The 24923-nt window shown below is 46.6% G+C and overlaps 3 protein-coding genes across 14 annotated transcripts; 1 reads left to right on the plus strand and 2 right to left on the minus strand.

Moving 5' to 3' along the window:
* Window positions 1-5612: 5612 nt before the first annotated feature.
* On the minus strand, window positions 5613-6688 carry fahd1 (fumarylacetoacetate hydrolase domain containing 1). Its single transcript, XM_056288756.1, has one exon. It carries the CDS (start codon window positions 6601-6603, stop codon window positions 5944-5946), a length of 660 nt encoding a protein of 219 aa, XP_056144731.1. The 5' UTR covers window positions 6604-6688; the 3' UTR covers window positions 5613-5943.
* Window positions 6689-6859: 171 nt separating this feature from the next.
* hagh (hydroxyacylglutathione hydrolase) lies at window positions 6860-15999 on the plus strand. 12 transcript variants are annotated; one of them, XM_056288741.1, is made up of 16 exons: window positions 6882-7093; window positions 8252-8436; window positions 8526-8590; window positions 8700-8817; window positions 10127-10235; window positions 10426-10529; window positions 11516-11617; window positions 11732-11811; window positions 11969-12053; window positions 13726-13790; window positions 14027-14198; window positions 14306-14414; window positions 14717-14820; window positions 15336-15437; window positions 15571-15650; window positions 15849-15999. In XM_056288741.1, exons 1-16 carry the CDS (start codon window positions 7021-7023, stop codon window positions 15997-15999), a joined length of 1704 nt encoding a protein of 567 aa, XP_056144716.1. In that variant the 5' UTR covers window positions 6882-7020. The 12 variants fall into 12 exon arrangements, with proteins under 12 accessions (XP_056144721.1, XP_056144716.1, XP_056144720.1 ...); XM_056288745.1 differs by having other exon boundaries at window positions 14027-14144; XM_056288744.1 differs by having other exon boundaries at window positions 8255-8436.
* A 1648-nt stretch (window positions 16000-17647) lies between these two features.
* On the minus strand, window positions 17648-24392 carry narfl (nuclear prelamin A recognition factor-like). Its single transcript, XM_056288755.1, has 11 exons — window positions 24312-24392; window positions 22454-22549; window positions 22224-22367; window positions 21974-22106; window positions 21644-21778; window positions 20696-20814; window positions 20129-20258; window positions 18872-18944; window positions 18413-18550; window positions 18016-18173; window positions 17648-17893 (listed from the first exon to the last, which is right to left on the minus strand). Exons 1-11 carry the CDS (start codon window positions 24375-24377, stop codon window positions 17652-17654), a joined length of 1434 nt encoding a protein of 477 aa, XP_056144730.1. The 5' UTR covers window positions 24378-24392; the 3' UTR covers window positions 17648-17651.
* Between the last annotated feature and the right edge of the window lie 531 nt (window positions 24393-24923).

Below are 24923 nucleotides of genomic sequence, written 5' to 3' on the forward strand. Positions count from 1 at the left end.
AAATGCAGAATGAACAAGGCCGCGTTTGCTCAAAACAACCAAGGAGATTACCGAGGTTAAATTACAGGTTTATATAAATGCCGCATCTTTCATTCTCACAGGAAGGGCAATTTGTTTAGCTTGGGCTGGTGTGCACTTTCTAAGGATTTGGCCCACAATTTGATGCATGCTATCAGCTCCCACTGCCGTGGATTGTCCGTAGGAAAACCACCGGCTGTGGCTTGGGCATAGACCAGTGTAACTACTGGAGATTAGGCGTGAGGAGGGATGTATATTCTGTGCGGTGACTCTTATTTGGGAAGAATGGGCAGATGGCAGACTAATCAGGAACGCCGTCAGGGTGGGATGAGCCACTCGGAGGGCTGTGTTGAAGGAAAAGGGCTGATTTGTACATAGCAGATAAAAAGCAGGATCAGAGAGCTGAAGTGGTTTCCCATCGGGGAGCCACAAATGAAGACAGTCCATACCGAGGGACTCCACACATTTTCCACCCACACCGCAGTCTCCTTAGACTCGCGGAAGAAATGCTTGGGGATTTTCTCTCTTCTCTGTGGTTAAGGGCCCACGATTTCTTGTTGCGCTGCGACTCCGGCTTTAATTGATGAAGGAGGGTTTTCCAAATGGTTACGGTAACTTGAGTCAGTTTAGGGAACTCTTAAGGGACGCGGCTCAAGAGGCTTCCGCATCTTTATTTTTCTGCATTCTCGTCTGCGAGATGGACGTTATAGTGTGGTTAGCGGGCCTTGACTGACAGACGTCGAAAGCTGAGAGCGCGGCTCACGCCCCTCACCGCCAGCCAGGTGTAGACTTCCAACGCTGGCAGCCGGACCGCCTCGACACCTCAAACTAAAGGTTCCATTTCATTACCCAAACCACTTATCCTGCTCTCAGGGTTGTGGGGATGCTGGAGCCTATCCCAGCAGTCACTGGGCGGCAGGTGGGGAGACACCCTGGACAGGCCGCCAGGCCATCACAGGGCCCCCACACACACACATTCACACCTAAGGACAATTTAATACGGCCGATTCACCTGACCTGCATGTCTTCGGACTGTGGGAAGAAACCGGAGCCCCCGGAGGAAACCCACGCAGACACGGGGATGCCACACAGAGGACGACCCGGGACGACCCCCGAGGTTGGACTACCCCGGGGCTCGAACCCAGGACCCTCTTGCTGTGAGGCGACCATGCTAACCACTGCGCCACATAAAAACTAAAACTAAACGTTCATTCTTGAAATTAATTTCAAACTGCACTTGACACATCCTATAACCCCGCTGAGGATCATTTGCTCTGAACATTTAATTTTCATAACACGGTATCTCCAAAAAAAAAAAGCACATAATAACCATTTACTGGACTATGTGTCAACTTAGAATCAACATTGCGCAGTACACTACTGTGTCTTTCTTCTCATGAAAGACACACGCATGCATGCGCACACACACACACACACACACACACACACACACACACACCAAACGCTGTCTGCATGAGAGGTGTGCACCTCGCCTTCATGCATGGTTCCCTTTCATTTGCCAAGGACCCCATTTCTTATTCCCTTGGAGTGGATTTCAGCCTCATATGGCTCCGCCATGCCTATATAAATCTCTAGTTGACTCTTGATTTGTTCCAGGGTTTTATTAAACCACAACCACCCGCTTATTAATTCTTTATGATGGATTGACTTGAACACAAAGTAATTATTTGCATCTGCAGAGATTGCCGGGTTGAAGGTTGTCAGCAATCAGGATATATCGGAAAAAGACAAGACACACCATAACTTGTGGGGTTCACATGCAAGCATACAAACTATAAGGCTCTTCTCTCTCTCTCTCTCCTCTCTCTCTCGCTCTCTCTCTCTCTCTCTCTCCTCTCTCTCTCCTCTCTCTCTCTCTCTCTCCTCTCTCCTCTCTCTCTCCTCTCTCTCCTCTCTCGCTCTCTCTCTCGCTCTCTCTCTCTCCTCTCTCTCTCTCTCTGCTCTCTCTCTCTCCTCTCTCTCTCTCGCGCGCTCTCTCTCTCTCTCTCTCTCCTCTCTCTCTCTCGCGCTCTCTCTCTCTCTCCCTCTCTCTCTCTCTCTCTCTCTCGCTCTCTCTCCTCTCTCTCTCCTCTCTCTCTCCTTCCTCTCTCTCTCTCTCTCTCTCCGTGTCATACACACACACGCATGCACACACACAGTTACAACTTCTTCTAAGAGCACGTAGGTGGAGCCTCATGATCTGATATGCCATATGTACCCTGTCTGACTCAGTCCTTCCACTGGTGGTGTGTGCCGGTGGAGTTCTGCGAAGAGTGGCCACACCACAGCACCGTCTGGCGACATACAGTAACGCACGCAAGGCGAAGCATCACGAACGGTCATTTTCTAAACACAGGCGAGGCCAAGTCCCAAAACAGTTTCACATGTTGGGCCTTCTCGCACGACTCGACCGCGGGCCGAGCGAGTCCCCAAAACGAAGCACAATGCAAGAGCGGGTTTTACAGCTTTCAAGTTATGTAAACATTGTGCAGTCAAGCATACTGTGTCTGCTTTCAATGTAATAATACGATTTACAGTCCAGCTGATGTGGACTGAATAGACATATCCTTCAACATGCGTTTTGATTTTGATGTACTTTATTAATCCCTCCATCCATCCGTTACCCCAACCGCACATCCTGCTCTCAGGGCCGCGGGGATGCTGGAGCCTATCCCAGCAGTCATTGGGCAGCAGGCGGGGAGACACCCTGGACAGGCCGTCGCACAGGGCCGACACACACACACAGAGGATGAACTGGGACGACCGGCCAAGGTTGGACTACCCCGGGGCTCGAACCCAGGACCTTCTTGCTGTGAGGCGACCACGCTAACCACTGCGCCACCGTGCCGCCCTACCTTCTTAACGCCCATGGGGAAATCCTGTTCTGCATTTAACCCATCCTAGCTGTGTAGCTAGGAGCAGTGGGCAGCTGCTGTGCTAACTCCAGTTCTTCTTTCCTATCGCCCCGGTCAAGGGCACAGAGAGGAGTATCAACCCTAACATGCATGTCTTTTTGATGGCGGGAGGAAACCGGAGCACCCGGAGAAAACCCACCGCAGACACGGGGAGAACATGCAAACTCCACACAGAGGATGACCTGGGATGACCCCCGAGGTTGGACAACTCCAGGGTTCGTACCCAGGACCTTCTTACTGTGAGGCGACAGCGCTGACCGCCGTGCCGCCGTGCATACATAGACACATTTTCCATCCGAGGGTGGGCGGTTGCGAATCTAGGTGACTGTCAGGCCAAAAGTCACCAGACCTGACGATACAGAACTGCTCTTTGAAACGGTGTCACCATGTTTAATGGCTCCGAGTGGCAAGCGAAGGAGATTTCACTCGGTCCGCTGCGTGTCGTAACAGCAAACACGTCCACCTTCCCGTATGTTCAAGCAAATCTAACCAACACCATTTTCTAAGCCTTGTCGACTTGTGCAGACTGTGCTCAGCATCCACGGGAGGAGTGCTAACAAAGTAATAACTGCAGACAGCAGTGCATTTACCTTCGCTTCTTGGTGAGCATTAGTTCAGATAATGTGATGGATCGTTTCATTTTTTTTTTTACAAGAGATTTGCCATAAAGTGTTTCTCTCTGGTTCAGTTACTCCTTCGCCTGCTACTCCGCACCATTAAGCACTGTTGACATCATTTTGGTATGAATTTGTTTAACTTGGGCTGGAGGACTGTGGTTTACAGCTGTTCCACTCCAAGTGTAAATGCTCAAGCGTCTCATCGATGACAACATACCGATTCAGACGCTGAATGCTAAACCAGAACTGCGCTCAAGCTTTGAAGCCGGTTTTTTTTTTAATGGTCCCCGGAAAATGAAAAATGTCCTTACCTCTTGCATCTGCACTTAATTTGCACATAAATCGTTCCAAAAAACAAAAAAAAATCCTTTCATTTTTGCATTTATAAGAATAACGTTTTTCTTTCCTGCAAGATACAATATCTCTTTAGTTACGTCATCCTGCACTTGCGGGTGTCAATAATAAAAATATCCGGTAGGAGCGAGGTTGAGAGAAGACGCGTGATCTTCTACCATCAAATTGAAACTAGTCATTAGCATATCAATGTCCCACCGCCTGCCCTGTGGTGGTGTGGCGGCCTGTCCAGGATGTCTCCCCGCCTGCCGCCCAATGACTGCTGGGATAGACTCCAGCATCCCCGCGACCCTGAGAGCAGGATATGCGGTTTGGATAATGGACGGATGGATGTCCCCATTTGAAAATGCCTCGCCATCATTAGCTGTCAATCAAATCAAACTCCCTCCCCTCACGGAGCACCGACAGTCCAGCTTCATTCAGGTATACGTCAAAATTGCGGCGCTCTGAACGCAGGCCCGTGGGACTTTGAGGGCCTCGCAAGGTGGAAACCCCTCAGCCACGAGGGGACGGTGAACATCAAGATTCGTATCTCCGAAAAGACAACGCCTGTGAGCACGCCGCCGGGCCCTGTTCTGCTGTGACCTGAGCAAAAAACAAGGCTGGTGTTGCGACAGCCACATTGCCTAATTCTCAGGTCCAGTTTATTCTGTCTGTTCAAGGACACGCAGGGGTCCCAAGAGGGCCAATGCTGGGCTCCACGAGGCTTAGCGACATTGTGGGATGCCCTAGAGCTGTGGGGAGATAATGTACATGGAGATTCAGATTACAGCAGACAGGCCCAAGACATGCTAAGGGAGGCCCCGATTGATCCTGAAAACAGAGAGGCCTGTGGGAGAAGTGTAATTGAACCTGGAACAGATGTTAAACACCCCTTGAAAGAATGTGGTTACCATGCAGGTAGACTGCCTTTATGTACCGCACAGAACCAGCCGGTGTACCACACAAGTCACGATAGACACGAGGGAAATATTGTCATTCCTGTCATTTTTATTAGATATCATAAACGAAGACTTTTTCAAATCTAAAAGAACGAGTCCTGAAGGTATCCGAGACAGACTTTCTGTCTAATCAACATCCGCGGTGTGTTAAAAGTGACCTCAGTGAGACAAAATAAAGCCTGAAAGTGTCAGTGGATTACAAAATCTGAGTTCCCAGGGTGGAACAAAAACGCGAAACTTGCTTTGGTCATTGAACGGAGGTCAAGACTTCTTGGGGTACAGAAGGATGCAGTCTGATGTAGTCCCATCAAATATGATGTTCAGTCGGCGGTATCAAGCGAGCACATGCCGTGTGCATGTAGTCTAATTGTAAATACTCAAGAGAACACTTCGCTACTGAAAAAGCAACAGAACGTGCCTCGGATTTGGCGGAAATGAGGAAATCGGTTCCCAAACTTTCTGTCCACTAAATCTCCCCCAGCACAAAGCAAATGTTCAGCTGTAACTCATTGGAATATTGGAAAGCCCCCCCCCTCCTCCTCCCCCCATGACAGCCAAGACTTCAAACGACTCGCTAAGAGAAAAAAAAATTCCGGGTGTGGAGTCTGATGCGACTATTAAGTAATTTCCTTGAGGCCAATTTGTCTTTCGTGAGGGACAGACGAGATGAATTAAATACCCATCAATCTTCTCACGTTTACATGGTGAAGAGTTCAAAAATACCACAGGTGTTGCCGTTTGCGGGTTTACAAACCGGGAAGCAGTTTTACACATTCAGACAAGAAATCTGTTGCCCTTAGACGTTCGTTTATTTTTGTTAATTCAAATCATGTGATCAACATGAGAATGACTTGGCAGTATTCACAGGTACAGTGTAGTACGCCACGCTGAGCCTAAGCTGAGGACAGGGCCTTTCCGGTGACTATGCGGGGAACGGCTGCCATCTGCTGGTCCACATAACCACTTGCAGACGACTCTGCAAACGTAGAACTTTTCAGTCATTTTGACTCTCGGCTGAATTTTAGCAAATCGCCCCTCTTTGCCTCATACCACTCGTTTTTTTTAATCGTCTCGTGCATATTTTGGTTTCCTCCACTGCTACTGTTGTCTGGCCACTTTGAAAGTCATGGTGACAACGTCGCCTATTCCAGCTTGGAGTTCGTCGTGCTCACGCACAGCGGAGACCCCTTTAGGGGTTCCCGTCAGAATGAGGTCCCCTTCCTCCAAGGTGATGATCTCGCTGATGTAGCTGATGAGGTGCGGGATGGAGAAAATCATCTGGGAGGTGCAGCAGTCCTGCCGCAGCTGGTCGTTCACCTTCAGCCACAGCCGGACGTTTCCCGGATCGGGGATGCGCTCTTTGGGGACGAACTCACTGACGGGGCAAGAGGTGTCGAAAGCTTTGGCCCGGGTCCACGGCAGACCCTTGGCCTTGCACTCCTCCTGGACGTCCCGCGCCGTCATGTCCAAGCACAGAGCGTATCCCGCGACGTGGTCCATGGCGGAGGACCGAGGGATGGCCGTGCCCCCTTTCCCGATGACGACCCCCAGCTCCACTTCGTGGTGCAAGTTGCTGGAGTACGCGGGCACGAGTATGGGGGAGCCCTCCTTCACGTACGCCGAGGGGGGTTTCAAGAACAGCACCGGCTCTGCGGGAACCGCGTTCTGCAGCTCCTTGGCGTGCTCCGCGTAATTTCGCCCGACGCATACGATCTTCCTCCCCCACTCCCAAAACCGCGACACGCTTCGCGCTGTCATGACCGCAGGTGCGCTTCTCGCCGCTCCGCCCCGGACAAACACCGCCTCCGGCCCGCCGCTCACTTCCTTATAGCCGGCAACGTCGCGCTACGGCGCGTCCGAAGGGACAAAATACGAACGCGTCAAACCGCTCGGAACATCCCGGGCGAACCTGCTTTCACCCAACTTCTAACTCGTCGTAGGCTTCCATCGACTCGACACATTGTTGCCGCGGTTAGAATAACGCCTATTGCGTCATTTGGAGCAGCGATTACAGAAGGCGAAGTGAGTGGCGGTTGCCGTACTGGCCCGTTCGCGTGCTACACCCCTGCACCCGATTGGTGGATATAAACGGGGTCGAAGTTGACAGAAGGGGCAGAGCCGTAAGTGATGCCAAACTTGTGTGGAAGGTGATAAGGGGCCAGTCCCGGCGTTGTTATGTTATTCCGGTCTGGAGTATCGAGTGCCCGCGCTCTTGGTCTCCTCGGAGCTGCGTCGACTTATCCATCCGGTGAGTCCCTTATCGTTGTCCGTATGTCAGCAGTGCCCGATACGACGCAGGCGTCCCGGTGTGCTTGAGCCGGATACGAGCGTTATTAGCGCTCACGCCGGCTAACGTAGGCAGCGATCTCCCCCCCCCCCTTTTTTGTGTCCGTGTCGAGATTAGCAGGAAGTCTGCGCAGCTGTCCCGAGCAGCGGCGGCGGCGGCGGCGGAGCAGCCAGCCAGCAACCTGCTCTTACGTCACACCCGGCTTTAGCGTTCACCCCTACGTGGCCTGTGCAGGGCAAATGGTCAAAATGGGATAAACTCTCCAGTTATTGCTGGTAGCTGTCTGAAGGGAAAACATATATGATATACTAGACGAACCCCGCTACAATGTAGCGGTTTGGTAATCCACCCGTCTAAATGTCCCTCCTCTTCGTCCTGCCAGCTAACCGCCCCCCCCTGCCCCTAAACCCCCCCACCCCACTCCAACTCCCCCCCAAATGCTCAGAATCATCTGAAATGCCGAGAAAAGTGGTTTTTAGCCATTTTTAGAAAATGCATATTTTGCATAATTATGCATAATTATTTTAATTTTCTGCTGTTTTTCTGGTCCTCTCTGGAACAATACCTACCACCTCCAAAAAAAATTACATAGGATCATAAGTGCATTTTTGCAAAAATGCGTTTATTTTGCATAATGCCAAAACATTTCTAAGTCCCAGAAATTTTTTTTTATATAGGTGAAAAGAAATCGAAGATCCTCAGAATCACCTGAAATGCCGAGAAAAGTGTTTTTTAGCCATTTTTAGAAAATGCATATTTTGCATAATTATGCATAATTATTTTAATTTTCTGCTGTTTTTCTGATCCTCTCTAGAACAATTCCTACCACCTCCAAAAAGAATTAGGATCATAAGTGCTTTAGTTTTCGGTCCCGCTATCTACACTAACTAACACACACACATTCCGAAAATATATGAGTAGATTATAGCCAGTGCTTTCGCAGAATTAGAGTCATTTTTTTCCCTTGAAATGGTAACGCTATGTTTACGCCACGCTCGCCTTATGTAGGCGCGCTTCTTAAGTTTAGTGCCAGTTGCGTCGTGTTAACGTCCTCGCTCCCGGCCTGTCCGTTGTGTTGTTGGCATGTGTTAAAATGAAAAGTGTGACCTTGGCGTTTAGCAGCCGTGAGAGCCCAGGGCCGAATAGCAGCTCTTCTCCACACCCCTGCGAGGAAATCTTCTCTGGTGGAACAAAGCAACATGAACGTAGAGCTTCTCCCAGCACTCAGTGACAACTACATGTACCTGCTCATCGATGCCGACACCAAGGAGGCGGCCGTCGTTGACCCCGTTGAACCAGTTAAGGTGGGACGAATTGTCGGAAACTTTTCAGCACGTCTTTTTTTTTCCTCTTTCTTCTCTAAATAAACTAATTTTTGCCTCATGGTCGACAGGTTGTAGAGGCGGTCAGAAAGCATGGTGTAAGACTCACAACAGTCCTGACCACCCATCATCACTGGTACTCCCAAGTAGTAATTCATCCACTGTTGAACCACCCGTCCCCCTCTTTCCTGTGATGAGAAATGCCGCCATTGTGTGAATGCTTGCCGACTGCTTTCTGTTCGTAGGGATCATGCCGGCGGAAATGAGAAGATGGTGAGACTGATGCCTGGGCTCAGGGTGTATGGAGGAGACGACAGAGTTGATGCCCTTACGAAGAAAGTCTCTCACTCCAATAGTTTCAAAGTAAGGCTGACGCACCATATTAAGTACTATCCACACAGGTACTCGGGGACCTTAGGCCAAGGGGTGCAGCTACCCAATCGTTGAGGGGTATGCAACATAACCCCCCCCCCCCCCCCGTCAAATTTCAGTGTTGTCAGAACAGCAAGAGGGAAGTCATACGTGTACAAAGGGCAAAAACTATTTATTTGCTTGAACAGGTCCATTTAATACGTGCCATTTGATTGAGATGACTGCTAATTGGGTAAAACAGTCTTTGTTCATACTCGATCGAAGGTATGTTTTGATCAAGTTTTAGCTTGCCGAATGATCATTCAGCAGAGGTAACTGTCAGTTGCATCATCAGAAATACTCTAATATCTACTGTCAAATTTGGGAACACTAAACCAAGATTTTCCTGCAGCAGATAATTTAACTTGTTAATGGCCGTTTGATGCCCTTTAAGTATACGGCTTGCGGGGTATATTTCTTGCACGATGGCCCTGGTGATGTTGTTGGTTGCTCGGGCACAGTGACCGATTCCTCCAATACATCATATTTCCCATCTTGGTGATGAACTGAAATTTTTCTGAAACATGCTGAATCATTTCTAAGTCTTCCAGATAGCTCCTGGGTAACCGTGTCAGTAATTATATTGAAAACCATGCACCCTAAAATGAGTCTCGGGGTCCTCATCTTTAGTGTCGTTAGAATCTTCATCGTGGAATATTTTCTGTTTGTAGTGGCGTTTCCTCCTGAACTTTGGACAAGCATCGAATTCAGTTGCCATCAGGTGTGCGAAGGAAATTCATTTTTCTAAAACCTTCCCTCTTCCCTTTTCTGCCCCAGACACTTTCTTTTGAGCGTTCTTCAGCTCGACTCCTCTATGTCACGACAAGTTTGACAATTTGGATGACAGGGTGCCGCAAAGCCTCGCGCTCTAGAATCTTGTATGACGTCGTTTTAACTCTCATCACTGATACAGTCGTTGGACCGCAGCCGTAATGAACAGGTAGCCTGTCTCGTCCGTGTGGTCAGTCTAGACCCGGCTGTAACTTCAAAAATATGTCTATAATACTGCATGTACCTATTTTAAACGACATAACAAAGCCAGTTGACAACAAAGACACAATTTTGTATCTTGTATATGTATGTTTTTCAGTGTTGTTTTGGCGCCCCTATGCACTGCACATGTTGCATACCCCCTTTTTGTGCCTCTGCCTTAGGCTTGGCTCGGCGATTTGATCGATTTGCAGAAATGAGGATTAAAGCATAAAAGTGATAACTTTGCACCATTGTGTATGTTCATTCACTGGTATTCTTTATTTCCTAGGTTGGCTCGCTTAGTGTTAAGTGCCTGTTTACTCCCTGCCACACAACGGGTCACATATGTTATTTTGTGACAAAAGAAAATGGCACTGACCCACCGGCTGTCTTCACAGGTACTATCTTTAATGCTGTTGGCTGTACCAGCTGAACTATGCCTGTTAAAAATTATGAATTGCTGATATCAGAAAAAGGAAAAAAAAAATTACCAAGCGCTGCAACCTCCCCCATAGGTAGTCAACAAATTGCCATGGGTGGTCTTTGACCCTCTCGTGACACCATATGTTTTGTCTTTTATTTGTGCAGGGGACACGTTGTTTGTGGCTGGCTGTGGTAAATTCTTCGAGGGCACGGCAGAGCAGATGTACAGAGCCTTGATAGACATTTTGGGACGTCTGCCCCCTGAAACGGTACGTATATATACTGCGGCATACATACTCCATTACTTTGATCACTCGAAAGGAAGTCATTTTCCCTGACTGCCTGCTTTACTGGAAGTTTCCTCCAGTGAGTGGAGCTAAATCTTGAGTGTTGATGCCATTTTGAAGCCGTGAAAACTTGTTTGCTTAATTTGACGTTTGAAAACAGTGCAGGTGAGAAGACTTGAGACTTTGCTGTGTAAATATATAGAAAGCTTCGCTCCCATCTACAAGCTCCACTCTTGAGGAATGAATAATTGTGTAATAATACAATGTATATGATAGTGGTACTAATAAATAGACTGCAAATCTGTATGTGAACACATTTCCAGCCGTGGGACATTGAAAATGCTCTATTTTCTTTTATTTTTTCCCCCCAATTGTACCCAGCCAATTACCCCACTCTTGCGAGCCATCCCGGTCGCTGCTCCACCCCCTCTGCCGATCCGTGGAGGGCTGTAGACTACCACATGCCTCCTCCGATACATGTGGGGTCGCCAGCCACTTCTTTTCACCCAACAGTGAGGAGTTTCACCGGGGGGACGTCGCGCTTGGGAGGATCACGCTATTCCCCCCAGTTCCCCCTCCCCCCTGAACAGGCGCCCCGAGCGATCAGTGGAGGCGCGAGTGCAGCGACCAGGACACATACCCACATCCAGCTGCAGACACAGCCAATTGTGTCTGTAGGGAAGCCCAACCAAGCCTGAGGTAACACGGGGATTCGATCCGGCGAGCCCCGTGTTGGTAGGCAACGGAATAGACCACCACGCTATCCGGATGCCCTGAAAATGCCCCGTTTTGATGACACCGAAATAATAGGATTTCTGTCGCCTGCCGATTTTCTAAAATTAATTTCCCCATAGTTCGAAATCTTTCTATTTCCGCCGTGTATAGCATGGCCTTGTCCTCATGATGGATCCTTTTTGGGGATGGGGGAGCAAGGTTGACAGACTAACAATGGTTTGTTTGTGTTTCAGCGTGTTTACTGTGGTCATGAGTACACTGTCAGTAATCTGAAATTTGCTCGTCACGTGGAACCAGACAACGATGTCATCCGGAAGAAACTCGCATGGGCAAAAGTGTGTGACACGTGACAACACATGCAAATGACCAATACCCCTATGCAACTGTTATTTATTCAGTTGTAAAAATAAAGAGAAGTGATTTTTTTTTTTTTTTTTGCAATTCTGTAGGAGAAATGCAGCAATGGAGAACCGACCATCCCGTCTACGTTGGCAGATGAATTCACATTTAATCCGTTCATGAGAGTAAAGTATGTACAACTCAAAAGATAACTTGGTTATTTCAAAAGCGCTCCCCTCTCTTATCTGTAAATGTGCTTCTAGTAATATTTTATGTTTATTAATGGAATTTACCGGTGGCAACTGCAGACTGTGTTGTTGTTTTTTTTCTTCTCCTACTGACTTCAGAGAGAAGTCAGTGCAAGACCACGTCAAGCAGACGGAGGCCGTTGAAACCATGAGAAGTCTGCGGAAAGAAAAGGATGGCTTCAAGGTGCCCAAAGAGTGAAACCCAAACCTCCTTTGCTACTGGAGCTTAGCTGCCCCCCCTAGTTTACACTGCACAGCGAGCTGTTGACGGTACACCAAGGCAAATATTTCTTGTCGATACTCAAATTTAAACTTGAAACACTGTATTCACGTTGAACTCGCACTTGTTCAGGCCATGTTAAGACAAATTGCTTATTGGCTTATCATTTCTATATAGTTTTTTTTTCCCGATCTAAGAGATCGACTGCATCCGTTATGATTTGCGTCCTGTATATTACGGCAGAGTTCATTCGACCAATGTGAGCAGAACAGTCTTATCGAGGAGTGCCTGGATGTTAATCGAATGTTTTAAAGTTGGTTTTACTCTGTACATGAATATTAGTGTGAATACAGTATCAATATTGTGTGAGATGTCGACGTACAGAACACTCTTGTTGAAATTCGTCAGAGCAGGGAGATGTCTTAATATATGTGTCATTTTTATAAACTGACCAGCGATTCTTGATCAGTCGTAACCATTGTCTTTCACGATGCTTTCTTATCAGAAGTGTGTTTATTTTGGCGTGAGACGTCACCTCACGGAGCGCATAAGGGCTGCGAGTGTTCATTCATGTGTGTGTGGGGGGGTGTCATGTGGGGGGGGGGTGATGGGGTCTCGTCTCATTTCACAAGCGTGCCGAGTTCGGCCCACACTACAAGTGTTTTCGACAACTTTACTGTAAAAAGAAGTCCTCAGTTGCCCCCCCCCCCCGGTGTAAAAAGAAGAGGTCCTCGGTTGCCCCCCCCGGGTGTAAAAAGAAGAGGTCCTCGGTTGCCCCCCCCCCCCGGTGTAAAAAGAAGAGGTCCTCGGTTGCCCCCCCCGGTGTAAAAAGAAGAGGTCCTCGGTCCCCCCCCCCCCCCCGGGGTGTAAAAAGGTCATACTTGGCAGTTGCTCTTTGCACGACGCACGCAAATAAAGCAATACGTCACGAACGCGACGCAGCTGGTAATGACGACACCGCGTTTCTGACGCTCGATCGCGTCGCCCGCTCAGTCTCGATTAAAATGTCTGGCGCTTTGCCGGTTCGACGCGATCGCCGATCGCAAACGTCCCCGGCGATCGGCCAGAGGAGGGCAGCGACCCGCCCGGTGTCCCTGCGGCAAAGGTAACAAGCTCCGGTCCCTTTTGTACTTGTCTAGAATAAGCTCATTTGCGCCGATTTATTTGTTGAGTTGCGCAAAACGCTTCAGACACGAACCTCGTAAGATTCATGCGTAAAAGGAGCGCGTCAGGTAAGCTGATGCGCACGCCGACCTCTCAAAGCCTGTGAGCCGCCGGTGGCCGTGTGTGTGTGTCTGTAAATGAGCGTTTTCGACGTTGGCGAGGGCGACCGTGAGTAACGCGAGCGCCTCTTCCAGTGTCTGCACTGCGCAGGCGTGAGAGAGGGGCGCCATGAGGGTAAAGGTCATCTCCATCCTGGAGGACAATTACACGTACCTGGTGATTGAAGAGCGAAGTAAGGAGGCGTTCGCCGTGGACCCTGCAGTGCCCCACCGGGTGAGGGCCTCAAAAGTAAAACCGACTAAATTGATGAAGACTACTTGCTGTAGTTGCCCGTGAGATGAGTGTGAAATCAGGCCATTCTTGGGAATATTTAATGATGGGTGATGGATGAAATGTTTCATTTCTTGGACAGCTGCTAGAGATAGTGAAGAGAGAGGGGTTGTCTCTTAGGGCTGTTCTTACTACGCACCATCACTGGTAAGTGTGTGTGTGTGTGTGTGTGTGTGTGTATACACTGTATCAAGATAAAAGACAAGTCCATTTTATTTGTGTCACCCAATATTACAAAATTGTCTCAGGGGGCTTTACAGTAACACAACATCCTGTCCTTAGACCCCCCCCCCGCATCAGATAAGAGGAACAACCCCCTAAAAACAACCCTTTAACAGGGAGAATACAGATGAACCAATGTAATCCTACTTCTTGCTTACCAGGGACCACGCCCGAGGGAACGAGGCTCTCTTGAAGGAGGTCCCAGGGTTACGGGTGTATGGGGGAGATGACCGCATCAAGGGGCTCACTGACAAAGTCACCAATACTCAGGAACTCAAGGTGCCCACACTGCACTCATGTGAACAGAGAATGCAGATTTATGAAGCGTGGGAAGTTAGTTTTTGTTTTTTTGGAAAGCATTTTAAAACATTGCATGGTCTTGAACCATTTTCTGTGCTCTGCAATATTGTCTTTTGATGACAAGTTTTCTCCATTTGCAGTTTAACTCCATCAATGTGAGGTGCCTGTTTACTCCCTGCCATACCTCTGGTCACATGTGCTACTTTGTTTGGGAGGATGAGTGCTCTGATGCCCCCGCTGTGTTCACAGGTCTTTGTCTAGCAACGAGAGGAGCTGATGAACCAGTTAGATCAGAGAAACAAATTTCACATTTTCAACTGATTTTGTACATTGTCTATATATAATTGAGCAAAGTGTGCCATCACTTAAAAGTGACAACAGGTGTGTGCCGTAAGGCAACTGTGCAAAATAAGATAACCATTTTGAGTGGCTGGAGATATGCAGTCCATGTTGACAATGCCAGACAGTGTTCATTTGTTTGGTTGTGGGGGCAAACCACAGGGACCAACCACTTCCATCTCCGATTCTCCGAGTCCTGTTTCGATTGCTAGGTGATACGCTGTTTGTTGGTGGCTGTGGGCGGTTCTTTGAGGGCACGGCAGAACAGATGTACCACAACCTGACCCAGGTGCTGGGCTCCTTACCTCAACACACGGTCAGTGGATAAACAGGAGTTTGCAGATGGTGAATATCAGATATGGGTTAACTTTGAACAAGTTTTAGACACTCAAGTGTTGTAACGAGGGACACATTGGGAGGATTTGTATGCACCCCCCCCCATATAATAAAATATATTTTAAAGTAGAAGATGATGAGCCATAGATTGACCAATCGATCCAAGTTCTGTGCCACCATGTATTAAGTTGCCCTAAAGCTGTGGTACCTAATTTTGTTCCATGGAGGGTCATGTGCATGCAGGTTTTCTTTCCGGCCAGATTGCACCAGCAGATTTAGCTAAATTTGTTCATTGGTCCTCCTGTCTAGTTGAAGGTGTGCTGTCGGGAGAAATCAATTGGTGTGGTGATGGCTTGGAAAGAAAACCTGCATACCCCCCCCCCCCATGGCATATATTTGAGTACCACTGCTCCAGAGTGGGTGTCATCTAAATAGGAAAGCTCAATACCCTGATTATGATCCTGATTCCAAGCACTTTTTTTTATATATACATAGAAGGTGTTTTGTGGACATGAGTACACAATTAAGAACTTGAAGTTTGCCATGCTGGTGGAGCCTGAGAATGAGAGAGTGAAGGAGATGCTGAGCTGGGCCAGGGTGAGCGGTACATTGACGTCTTGTCTTTTTAAAGATCGGAGGTGTTTTTGAGCCACATAACATCCACGTGTTTTCCTTTGTTTCCTGTACGGCATGCATATTTACCTGACAGTCTTTCTTACTGCGTTTGCAGGCTAGGGACGACGATGACAAACCCACAGTGCCGTCCACCTTAATGGAGGAGTATGAATACAACCCTTTCCTTCGCCTCTCGTAGGTTTGAAGACATAAATATGTATTCATTCAAGATCTATCCTGCCAGTCACCAGTCTAATTTAGAAGTGAAAGTTACTGGTAATTTCCTGGATTTACCTTCCACTGTAGCCTGTTCATGTATAATCCTGTCTGTCTACCCTGTTTGTGTGTCTTTTTTTTCCACCAGTTTTCTAACCTCCCTTCTCTTTGCTGTAGGGAGGAAGCAGTGCAGAAGTTCACAGGGAAGACCGACCCAATAGAGGTGTTAAGGGTCCTACGACAGGAGAAGGACAAGTTTAAAAAGCCCAAAGAGAGAATTCCCCCCCACGCTATGCTGGCTCTGGAGTGGGGACTGCTCAGACCCTGAGAACCTGGTTTGCAGCTCCTAACTAACCTGGGACACATTTAGGCTACCATCAGGTGGCAGTGATATCCGCAGTCTGGAAAACGGAAAACTGTCTACGTCGGATTGAGCTGAGCAGTGAGACGCCATGCAAGACTTTTGAGTCCGGAGACTAGCCAAGAACAAAGCTCAGATTGGTCAATAACTGTGTACCATCTACATAACCAAGTTCCAGATGAGATCCCATTCATTTGCAACAGGATTTAACTCAAAGGAAATCCATGTTATGCGTCGGCTGTAAGTGATAAAGTGTATCTGATTTACTCCCGTTAGGATGTATTATTCTAATGTAAACCAAGCCTGCATGTTGGGGTTTATCTAAAACATGCCTGTATTACCATGGTGGTCCAGTCTGCTTCCAGTAAGTATTGTAAAAATCTGACTCAGTTTATGGGCCGGTCTACCAGTCCGTAGTGCACAAAGTGACTGCACCAGCTAAGGCTCTGATTTTTTTTGCACAACTTCCTGTTGAAATACTGCAGATCTGAGACAGTTGTAAGGGCGTTATTTTGGTAACGACCTAGCAATGAGAACCTAAGCTTCCTTTTGTTACGGCCTTTTCACTTTCGATTGGCATGTTTCTCTGTGGTACTTTTCTTTATATGCTCTTCCATGCACAATTGGCTAATTTCTTAGGTGGTCTCCAGATTCTGATTCCATTTCCATAACTTGCAAGTTTTAACTTTGATCATATAACTTTGATTGCTCAATTACTGCCGAAATGAAAGAGTCTTAAATGGTGTACTATTACACACAATTTAAATCACTAATCTGTTATACAGTTGGCACAATGCACACTAGATGTTGTGCTTACAAAAAATGATTGTCAAAATTTAAAAAATATGTACATTTTAACTATTGTGTAAAAAAAAAAAAAAGCAATGTGGATAGCCAACATGGTCCCCATCATCCCTTATGTCGTTTGCACAAGTTTATAATTGCTCAAGGACACGAGTAAGTCAGTATATCTGATACTGTATGCAAACTCATTTTTCAAAAAGAAAAATTACTCTCATAAAACCGGCAACAGTTAAGTTATATTTATGGATCAAAATATATTAACACCATAGTTTCTCATAAGGCAGGAATGATTACAATACTTTATTCTGTGTGGTATAACTAAACATATTGGAAATGTGCAAATGTGTAGTACATTATTTTCAGTGCATTTGAAGAATGGGCTTTAAAATCATGAAGAGAATATTCAATCAGTAGCCCAAGAGTGAACATAATTATCACACCATATTTCATCTGCCATGGTTTGGCATGTCTATAAGCTGTGATATAATACCGTGGAAGTTGTGCGCTGTGTGACCGGGCAGACAGCCCCTTGGCATGAGAATGGGAAAGAGGGGAGCTGTCAGAACAAACCCTCTTTTCTGCGATTCTGCCCACAAAACCCCTTCTCTCTAAACAAAGAGAGAGAAAGACAGGAGACAAAGACAGAAAGTGTCAGTACATGTTTGGACGGATTTGTGGTAAGCATTTGGGGAAAAAAAAAAACACCAACAAAGCCGACAGTCAAGTTTTGGATTTGCAGCCCCTCGTTTGACCTAGGACAGTAGAATCATAGATTTTTCACATGGCGGATGGCTCGTTTTCTTCCCGTTCTTTTTTCACCACTTAACAGCAAGGCCATTGGTGAGCTTCTCCACAGCATGGTACTGTGTGTGCAGCAGCTTTCTGGCTCTCTCCTCCCCGATAGTGTGTAGCCAGGATAGGTAGAGCTCGGCCACTCTTACGTCATCCTCTGGTGTCAGAGACTGCTCTGCTTTGTAGAGCTCCTCGACCTTCTGCAGCAGCTCCTTGCTGCTCTGATTAGGTATGGGCTTCAACTGGCCACCTCCATTCAAACAGCCTGATATATAAGCAAGGGGGAAAACACACCGGGTTGATGGTCTACTTGATATCACAGGGTGGCTTGCATGCATGAACACTTGAAACAAGCTGAATCAACATTGTCATTGACGTTTTCCTCACCTGATGGACAGGCCATGACCTCTACAAACTGGTAAGGCGATTTGCCTCTCTTGAGTTTCTGCACAAGGTTCTGAATGTTACGGAATCCATAGGTGGAAGCAAAGCACAGTACAACCACTCCATCTTTTTCCAGGGTCACCTCCTGGAAGTCCTTGTTCCTTTGGAGTGGATAGGTTGAGTGGGGCGTTAGCACAACTTCATTAGTGACTGAACTGCTTTTCATTTATACCATCTTCAAGCTTGGCTTAGAGTGAGGATGCATATAAATCTTTGTTCCAAATTACTAAAAATTATTCATGCGCCTGAAACGGTTAGGGTTTGATGTAGTCAAACCAGATGCGCTGTGTATTCTGTTGCTCCTACCTCCAGGTGAGCCATACAACTGAGCCACGCTTACCTGAGAGTCTTGTATTTGAGTTCCTTCAACTCCTCTCCAAACAACTGCTTGGCAGCGCTGATGAAGACATGGTGGAGGTAGCCACCTGAACCACTCCCTGCATGGCTCAGTAAGTCATCCCCACGCACACTGCTGAACCTGCATTCATAATGGAGTTGTTGAGAAGGACATTGTTTCAGTTATAAATTTGGCATTTTTGTTTGATTTTTATATATAAGCCTACTTAAACCCAGTACCCCCAATAGGGGGTAAGTGTGCCTTTCACCCTTTACATGATCTCGTTTTAATGTTAAATATATCATGAATCTACACTAACATTACCCACAAAATCCCCCTATTTGGCTTATTTAAGACTGAGATGGCACAAAACATTGCTTCATTAATTCCTTAATTCCTACCTGTTTGATTTGATAGTAGGTTATATTAAATAAAAAAGGCACTCCAAAACATCGTGCTCACATTGGATCAAAGGGTGCAGGCTCCACATCACATAGAGACACTTTCTCTTCCTCCAACATCTTCAGAACCTCCCCTATAATGACACACAGAGCAAAGTAATAGCTAACGTGCACACGCCTTCAGCATCTCATGCGGCTTGCACTTGTGCCAATTGGAGGGTTATTTCTGAACCAGGGACCCGTCTACCCTGTGACACGTGGAAGCTGTTTTTTTCCACTGAGGCGTTTCAGTGGTATTCAGGAGCAGCACAATCATTAGTGTGCGAACCGCGGCGCTGATTCATGGCCAAAAGGGAAATTCCCACTTCTGCTTTACCAGCGATGTCGTTGGTTGGCCGACTAATCGTGTAACTTCAGTGAGGTCATTGGTCGCTGCTAGCTGGAACCATCGTTGGTCACCTGACAGACATTTGCGTTTGTAGGGCTGGCCCCGCTGGCCGGTCCATCCAAAAAAACGCGCTCTGTCCCGCCTACGTGACGCGCCGCGTCCATGCCTGATATATGTTGGGTGATAACGCGTTACTTGATATTATAACTGTAATGATATTACGGAAATCCCATTAGAAGCGCATGACATTACTTCGTTACTGCTAAAAGTAATAACTTCCTGTAACACGTTACAAAAGTAACGCATTACACTGTTGGGGGTAATATGTTATAAAAGTAATGCGTTACCCCCAACACTGTTCAGTAGAATCCCCCCCCTTTTTTTTCTCCCCAATTGTACTCTGGCCATAACCCTTTTTTTCTGAGCCATCCCGGTTGCTGCTCCACCCCCTCTGCTGATTCGGGGAGGGCTGCAGACTACCACATGCTTCCTCCCATACATGTGGAATCGCCAGCTGCTTCTTTTCACCTGACAGTGAGGAGTTTCACCAGGGGGACGTAGCGTGGGAGGATCACGCTATTCCCCCCCAGTTCCCCCTCCCTCCGAACAGGTGCCCCAACCAACCAGACGAGGTGCTTGTGCAGCAACCAGGACCCATACCCACATCCGGCTTCCCACCCGCAGACACGGCCAATTGTGTCTGTAGGGACGCCTGACCAAGCCGGAGGTAACACGGGGATTCGAACCGGCGATCCCCGTGTTGGTAGGCAACGGAATAGACCGCTACGCTACCCGGACGCCCATTCAGTAGAACTTTTACTCTTGTGTGAAAACAAACCAGCTAATGATGAAAAAACAAACTGACAAAATAATTTTGGGTTCGGACAGAAGCAATCAGCCAAGGTGTGAAAGCGACCTTAGGCTACTTACCTGAGGTGATGACACAGTCCACCTCTTTTGTTTCTTCTCCATTCAAGTAGAAGTCTGGCCTTGAGGCCTCCAATTTCTTATCAGGGCAGGGCATCACAGCCACATGGTAGATCTGCTGAGGAGTCAACCCCTGACACAAAAGCACATTTATCTTTCATTTATCATCAGGAGACAAATTAAGATGTACTCTGTAGATGTGAGTACATATATTCAGGAGGGTTCCATTTAACAAAGAGCAGGAATGCCCAACAAAAAATATAACTGACAGTAATATTTGTGTTGGATGAGATGGAAATCCATCTTTTTATAGTCATATTTCTATATGGGTTCTTCAACAGTTAACCACCAATATTGGGCATCCTATTTTTCAAGTGGTAATTCTAAATTTGCCATTTTTGATAAGAGTTGCTAAACAAACCTGAAAATTGTTATAAGCCATATAACCTATGATAAGTCAATGTCTGGTCCTGTCCATTCATCAAAACCTGAAGAAATTCTATCATATCAGGTGCCACTTTATCATCCATCAAATGGACTTTATCAGTTGACCTCTTTATCCTTCCCTACCTTCTGTTCAGCAAAGTAGCCTTTTACAAGGGAACCCATCATTTGCTGGGGAGAGCGAGTAGAACTGATATATGGAAGAATGAAATCCCCATGGGTCTTCTCCGCATAGCAAATCCAACCTGAGTTAACAAAGGCACAACACATTTAATTACAGATGCACCGATCCACTTTTTTTCAGTTCCGATCCCCATACCTGAATTTGGATATCTACCGATACCAGAGCTCTTTCATTCCAAAGCAATTTATTTGAATTGTAGTTTAAGTAGGCTTCACACACAAACAGGTGTAGGCAAATTGCTATGGCAAAACTTTATGTTTTAAAGACCCAAAACTTAGTCTGCATAGGGAAAAGAATCAGAAAAACAAACAAATGGGATGGATAGAATGAAACTAATAATACCCTGTGATTCAATTATGTTAGTTTCGTGTCCTTCCCTTTCTTGTGAACAGGTGCTATATTTCTTAAGGTGGTGGCATGCTTTCTTTAATGATAATTTTTCATCTAATAAATTAAACCCTACAAGTTTTTGCAGTGCTTTGACAGTTTTAAGAAATTTTACTGTGTCCAGAATATAATCAATTACTTTGACAAAAAAAAGAAAAAGAATAAATATAATTATGCCAATCGTTTTTGAGAGGTGGTGAAAACTTTGCTACTTTAAAGGCATGAAAACCAATGCCAAGCTGGCATGCTACTTTAGGACAGGTAAGAATGCTGTTATTAAATATATATCCATGTGTGGTAAGTTATAAATATTGTACAGTGTTTTACAAGATAACTGTCCAGCTTACAAAATTGTGTCTTTGTGGGCCACCATTGCTCAAAGTGACGGCTGCCGATATCGCAATTCCTGCTGTTCATTATGATCACTGATATTGGCCATTGGAGAAAGAATTCACCGACAGCACATTTGAAAAACACACACACAAGAATTGAATGTGGAATACCTGGACAAGCAGATGTCATCATGGGCAGGGACTTCTTGTCATACTCCTTCCTCTGGAAACGCTCTATAAATTCCCTCTGGCTCTCTAGCAGGCTGAATGTCCGGCTAAAGCCAGTGTCAAACACATGGTGAACCCCTGAAACGCCAACATCATAAGTCCTTCCAATACAGCGTTCAGTACTTCATGAAATTTCATAGGTCTATGATCTCTTAATAAGGTGCATTATCCTAAAATGGCATTGCATGTTTTTTAAGTCATCTTCTTGTGGTTCAGTGCTATGTGAAATGTATGATTTATGCACGACTGCAAAGAATATGAACTCCTATTCACCAAGGCCTTTGAAGAAAGAAGTAAGCCTTCTGCCTGCTTCACTGCTGCTCAGGCCAAAGCGAGCCGCAAGAGACGCTCTAGATTGAGGGGACAATGACACCACAACAACCTTCTGCTCTGTAGTACTGACCTGCTGGGGGAGGCAGATAGGCAAAGGAGGTGCACATGTGAACATACAATCAAACTTTACTATCACCATTACGCCAAAATTTCAACGTGTATGTGAATGTGGGGATGCGCACACATTTACCTTGTTGTTGTGTAGCACTCTAAACAATTCATCATGGCTCTGCTGTGTGATTAAGACGCTCTCGGCTGAAGTGATACAGCCACTGCAGGCCAGACAATCATTCAAAGTAATCTTTGCTTTCTCCAGCTTTTGTCTCCCACCATCCTACAAACACAAAAAAGTCATGTTGCAGGTTGACTACTTCATGGGGGGGGGGTGAGTAAAAATCAGAAATGCCCACCCATACTCACCTGGCTGACTTGGAAATAACTGCCATCATCTTCGATCTGAATTTTGGCAAGGGATTTGCCTGGTTTTTTCTCCAGTTTAACTGGTTTAACGCATGCCTGGAAAATACAATTTAGAGAACAGCTTATATTTTATTGGTCCATTTGTTTGAACAGAAATTGGTCCTTTTTCTGCCTATGTTGCCCAGCATTTGACATCCAACATCAGCCACAAATAGCGTTGCCTGGGGCAACTGGAATGAAGTGCCACAAAGCACCCACATCTCTAGTCTTGATCTAACCAACCAACCCACAAGCCAAACCCAGCTTCATCCTGCCAGTATTTTTGGGATTCGAACAAACGACCCTCCCGTTACTGGCTCACCGTACACTTCTGCGATCAGTCGACCCCCGAACACTACTTCATTAAAATGAATTCTACTGCGGCCCGATACAAAATAACCCAACAGCAGCGAATCGGAAAGTAGCTCATGGTGCGCCACTAGTGGTTAAGCGGAATATGCCGCCCCCCAGCGGCGTATTCCGCTTGTGTCGCGCCAGCAGAGACCGTTTCGTCGTCATTTCGGGCTATTCCGAGATAGACGAGTGAGGAAAATACCCCGACGTCTAAACCAACCATGCCTATGCCGGTAGAAACCGTCCCGTGCCACGATGATAGCAACCGGTTACTCGTTCAAAGTATGAATGATGAATAATAAATGCCATACACACGTTCCGCGACGTGGAGCTCTATATGATGCAACGTGCGATCGCGTGACGCAACGTGCGATCGCGTGATGCAACGTGTGATCGCGTGATGCAATGTGCGATCGCGTGACGCAACGTGCGATCGCGTTCGACTAAATTAAAAATGGCACATACAGGTGTTACTTGGTTCGTTGGCTCTAAATCTCTGCTGTGAATTGGTCCGACTGGCTACGGTGCTAGCTAAGGCGAGCTCTACAATTAGCTTTGGGTAGATCGGCGAGATATATTGTAGCGAAGTTTCTGCGGGAGTTCAACAAAGGTAACTTTGCAGCCCCTTTGTTGAACTCGCGCAGAAACAAGAACTTACAGCAATGTGACGCAATACATGGGGGGGTCATCTACTCCACGAACAACAAAGTTGTTCAGGGTTTCAGTTCCAAGGTTACGCAACACAACAGAACGACAACTACAATTACACCACAACAAACAGTAATCGCATCAACAATAAAACCACATAAAACACTTACAAAACATTTAATAACGACTGACCATCTGCACGCAGTGCCTGATGGGTAAAACAGGACACTCGGCACCATTGTGACGGGGTAGCGACTTCGCTACAATATGTGATCACTACTGTCATTTCAAAGTCATCGCACACATCCCAACAAGAGAACGGACGACAGAACCGTACACACTCCTTGATTTACGGCGCTATGTGACGCCGGCTTTGTCAATGAAGACAGAAAGGGGGAAAAAATAGACATTTACGGCAGTGCTCGTAGAACGAGCCCACTTTCAGGCGGCACACACCGCCGTTAGGGAACGGGCTATGTGTGCCGGTGGAGCACGAGCGGCATAACACTCTGGGACGGTAAATGCCCTTCAGCCACTAGCAGGGGATTTTGAAACGCATAAAAAAACACATTTTAAACCAGGAAAAACAATTTAATTTACACACACTTTAAACGGTGTGACATTAGATTACATCAGACGCTAACCACTGGGAATTACTTGTGCGCAGTTGGCTACTGACACCACGCGAGTCACTCAACGGGATGAAGGTACGCGTACTGGCGCAGCCATTAAGGCAACGGCTGTACCGTGATTCTCAACGTTTAACGGAGTTTTTATTCCCGTTAAATACGATGTAATAACAACACGTTTCCCCTACCTGAGACGGCGTGATGAAATCGTCGAGATCCGCCAACTGCAACACACCGCTAAACTCGGCAGCCATGTTCAATGCCGTAAAGTAATTGATTTACACCTGTCGTAAAACACCCCCCAAACAACATCCCGCTCTGAAAAGACAGTCGCGACAGAAGAGCGCGCTAGAGAGAGGGCGGGACCAGTGACGTAACCAAAAGCGCTCCAGGAACTGCGCCGCCCCTTTGCGCAGCATTTTAAACAACCGAGTTTAGTTTCGACCCGGAGCTTTTTTTGGGGGGGGGGTTTCCTTCAACAAATCATTTTTATCGTATTACTTTATTATGATGACTGTCTTTGTTCGTACGCACACTTGCTGCGCACAATACAATGGCCAAAATGGTCCCTAGGTGTGAGTTTTATTTTTATTTTTTTTAAATATTTTTATTGAACATTGTGCATATTCATGTACAGATTCTTGAAGAAAGTTCATTATAAAACAAACATGGCAAATATACATTCCATCCAAAAAATACATAGATATATCCAAAGTGCCAAAGGGAACAGTATGTAAACATTTCTATACAGTATATCAGGAAGTGTATAGAGATGGAATGTCACGTGACCAGTATACGGT

The sequence above is a fragment of the Lampris incognitus genome, chromosome 10 (assembly GCF_029633865.1).
Source record: "Lampris incognitus isolate fLamInc1 chromosome 10, fLamInc1.hap2, whole genome shotgun sequence".
Classification (NCBI taxonomy): domain Eukaryota; kingdom Metazoa; phylum Chordata; class Actinopteri; order Lampriformes; family Lampridae; genus Lampris; species Lampris incognitus.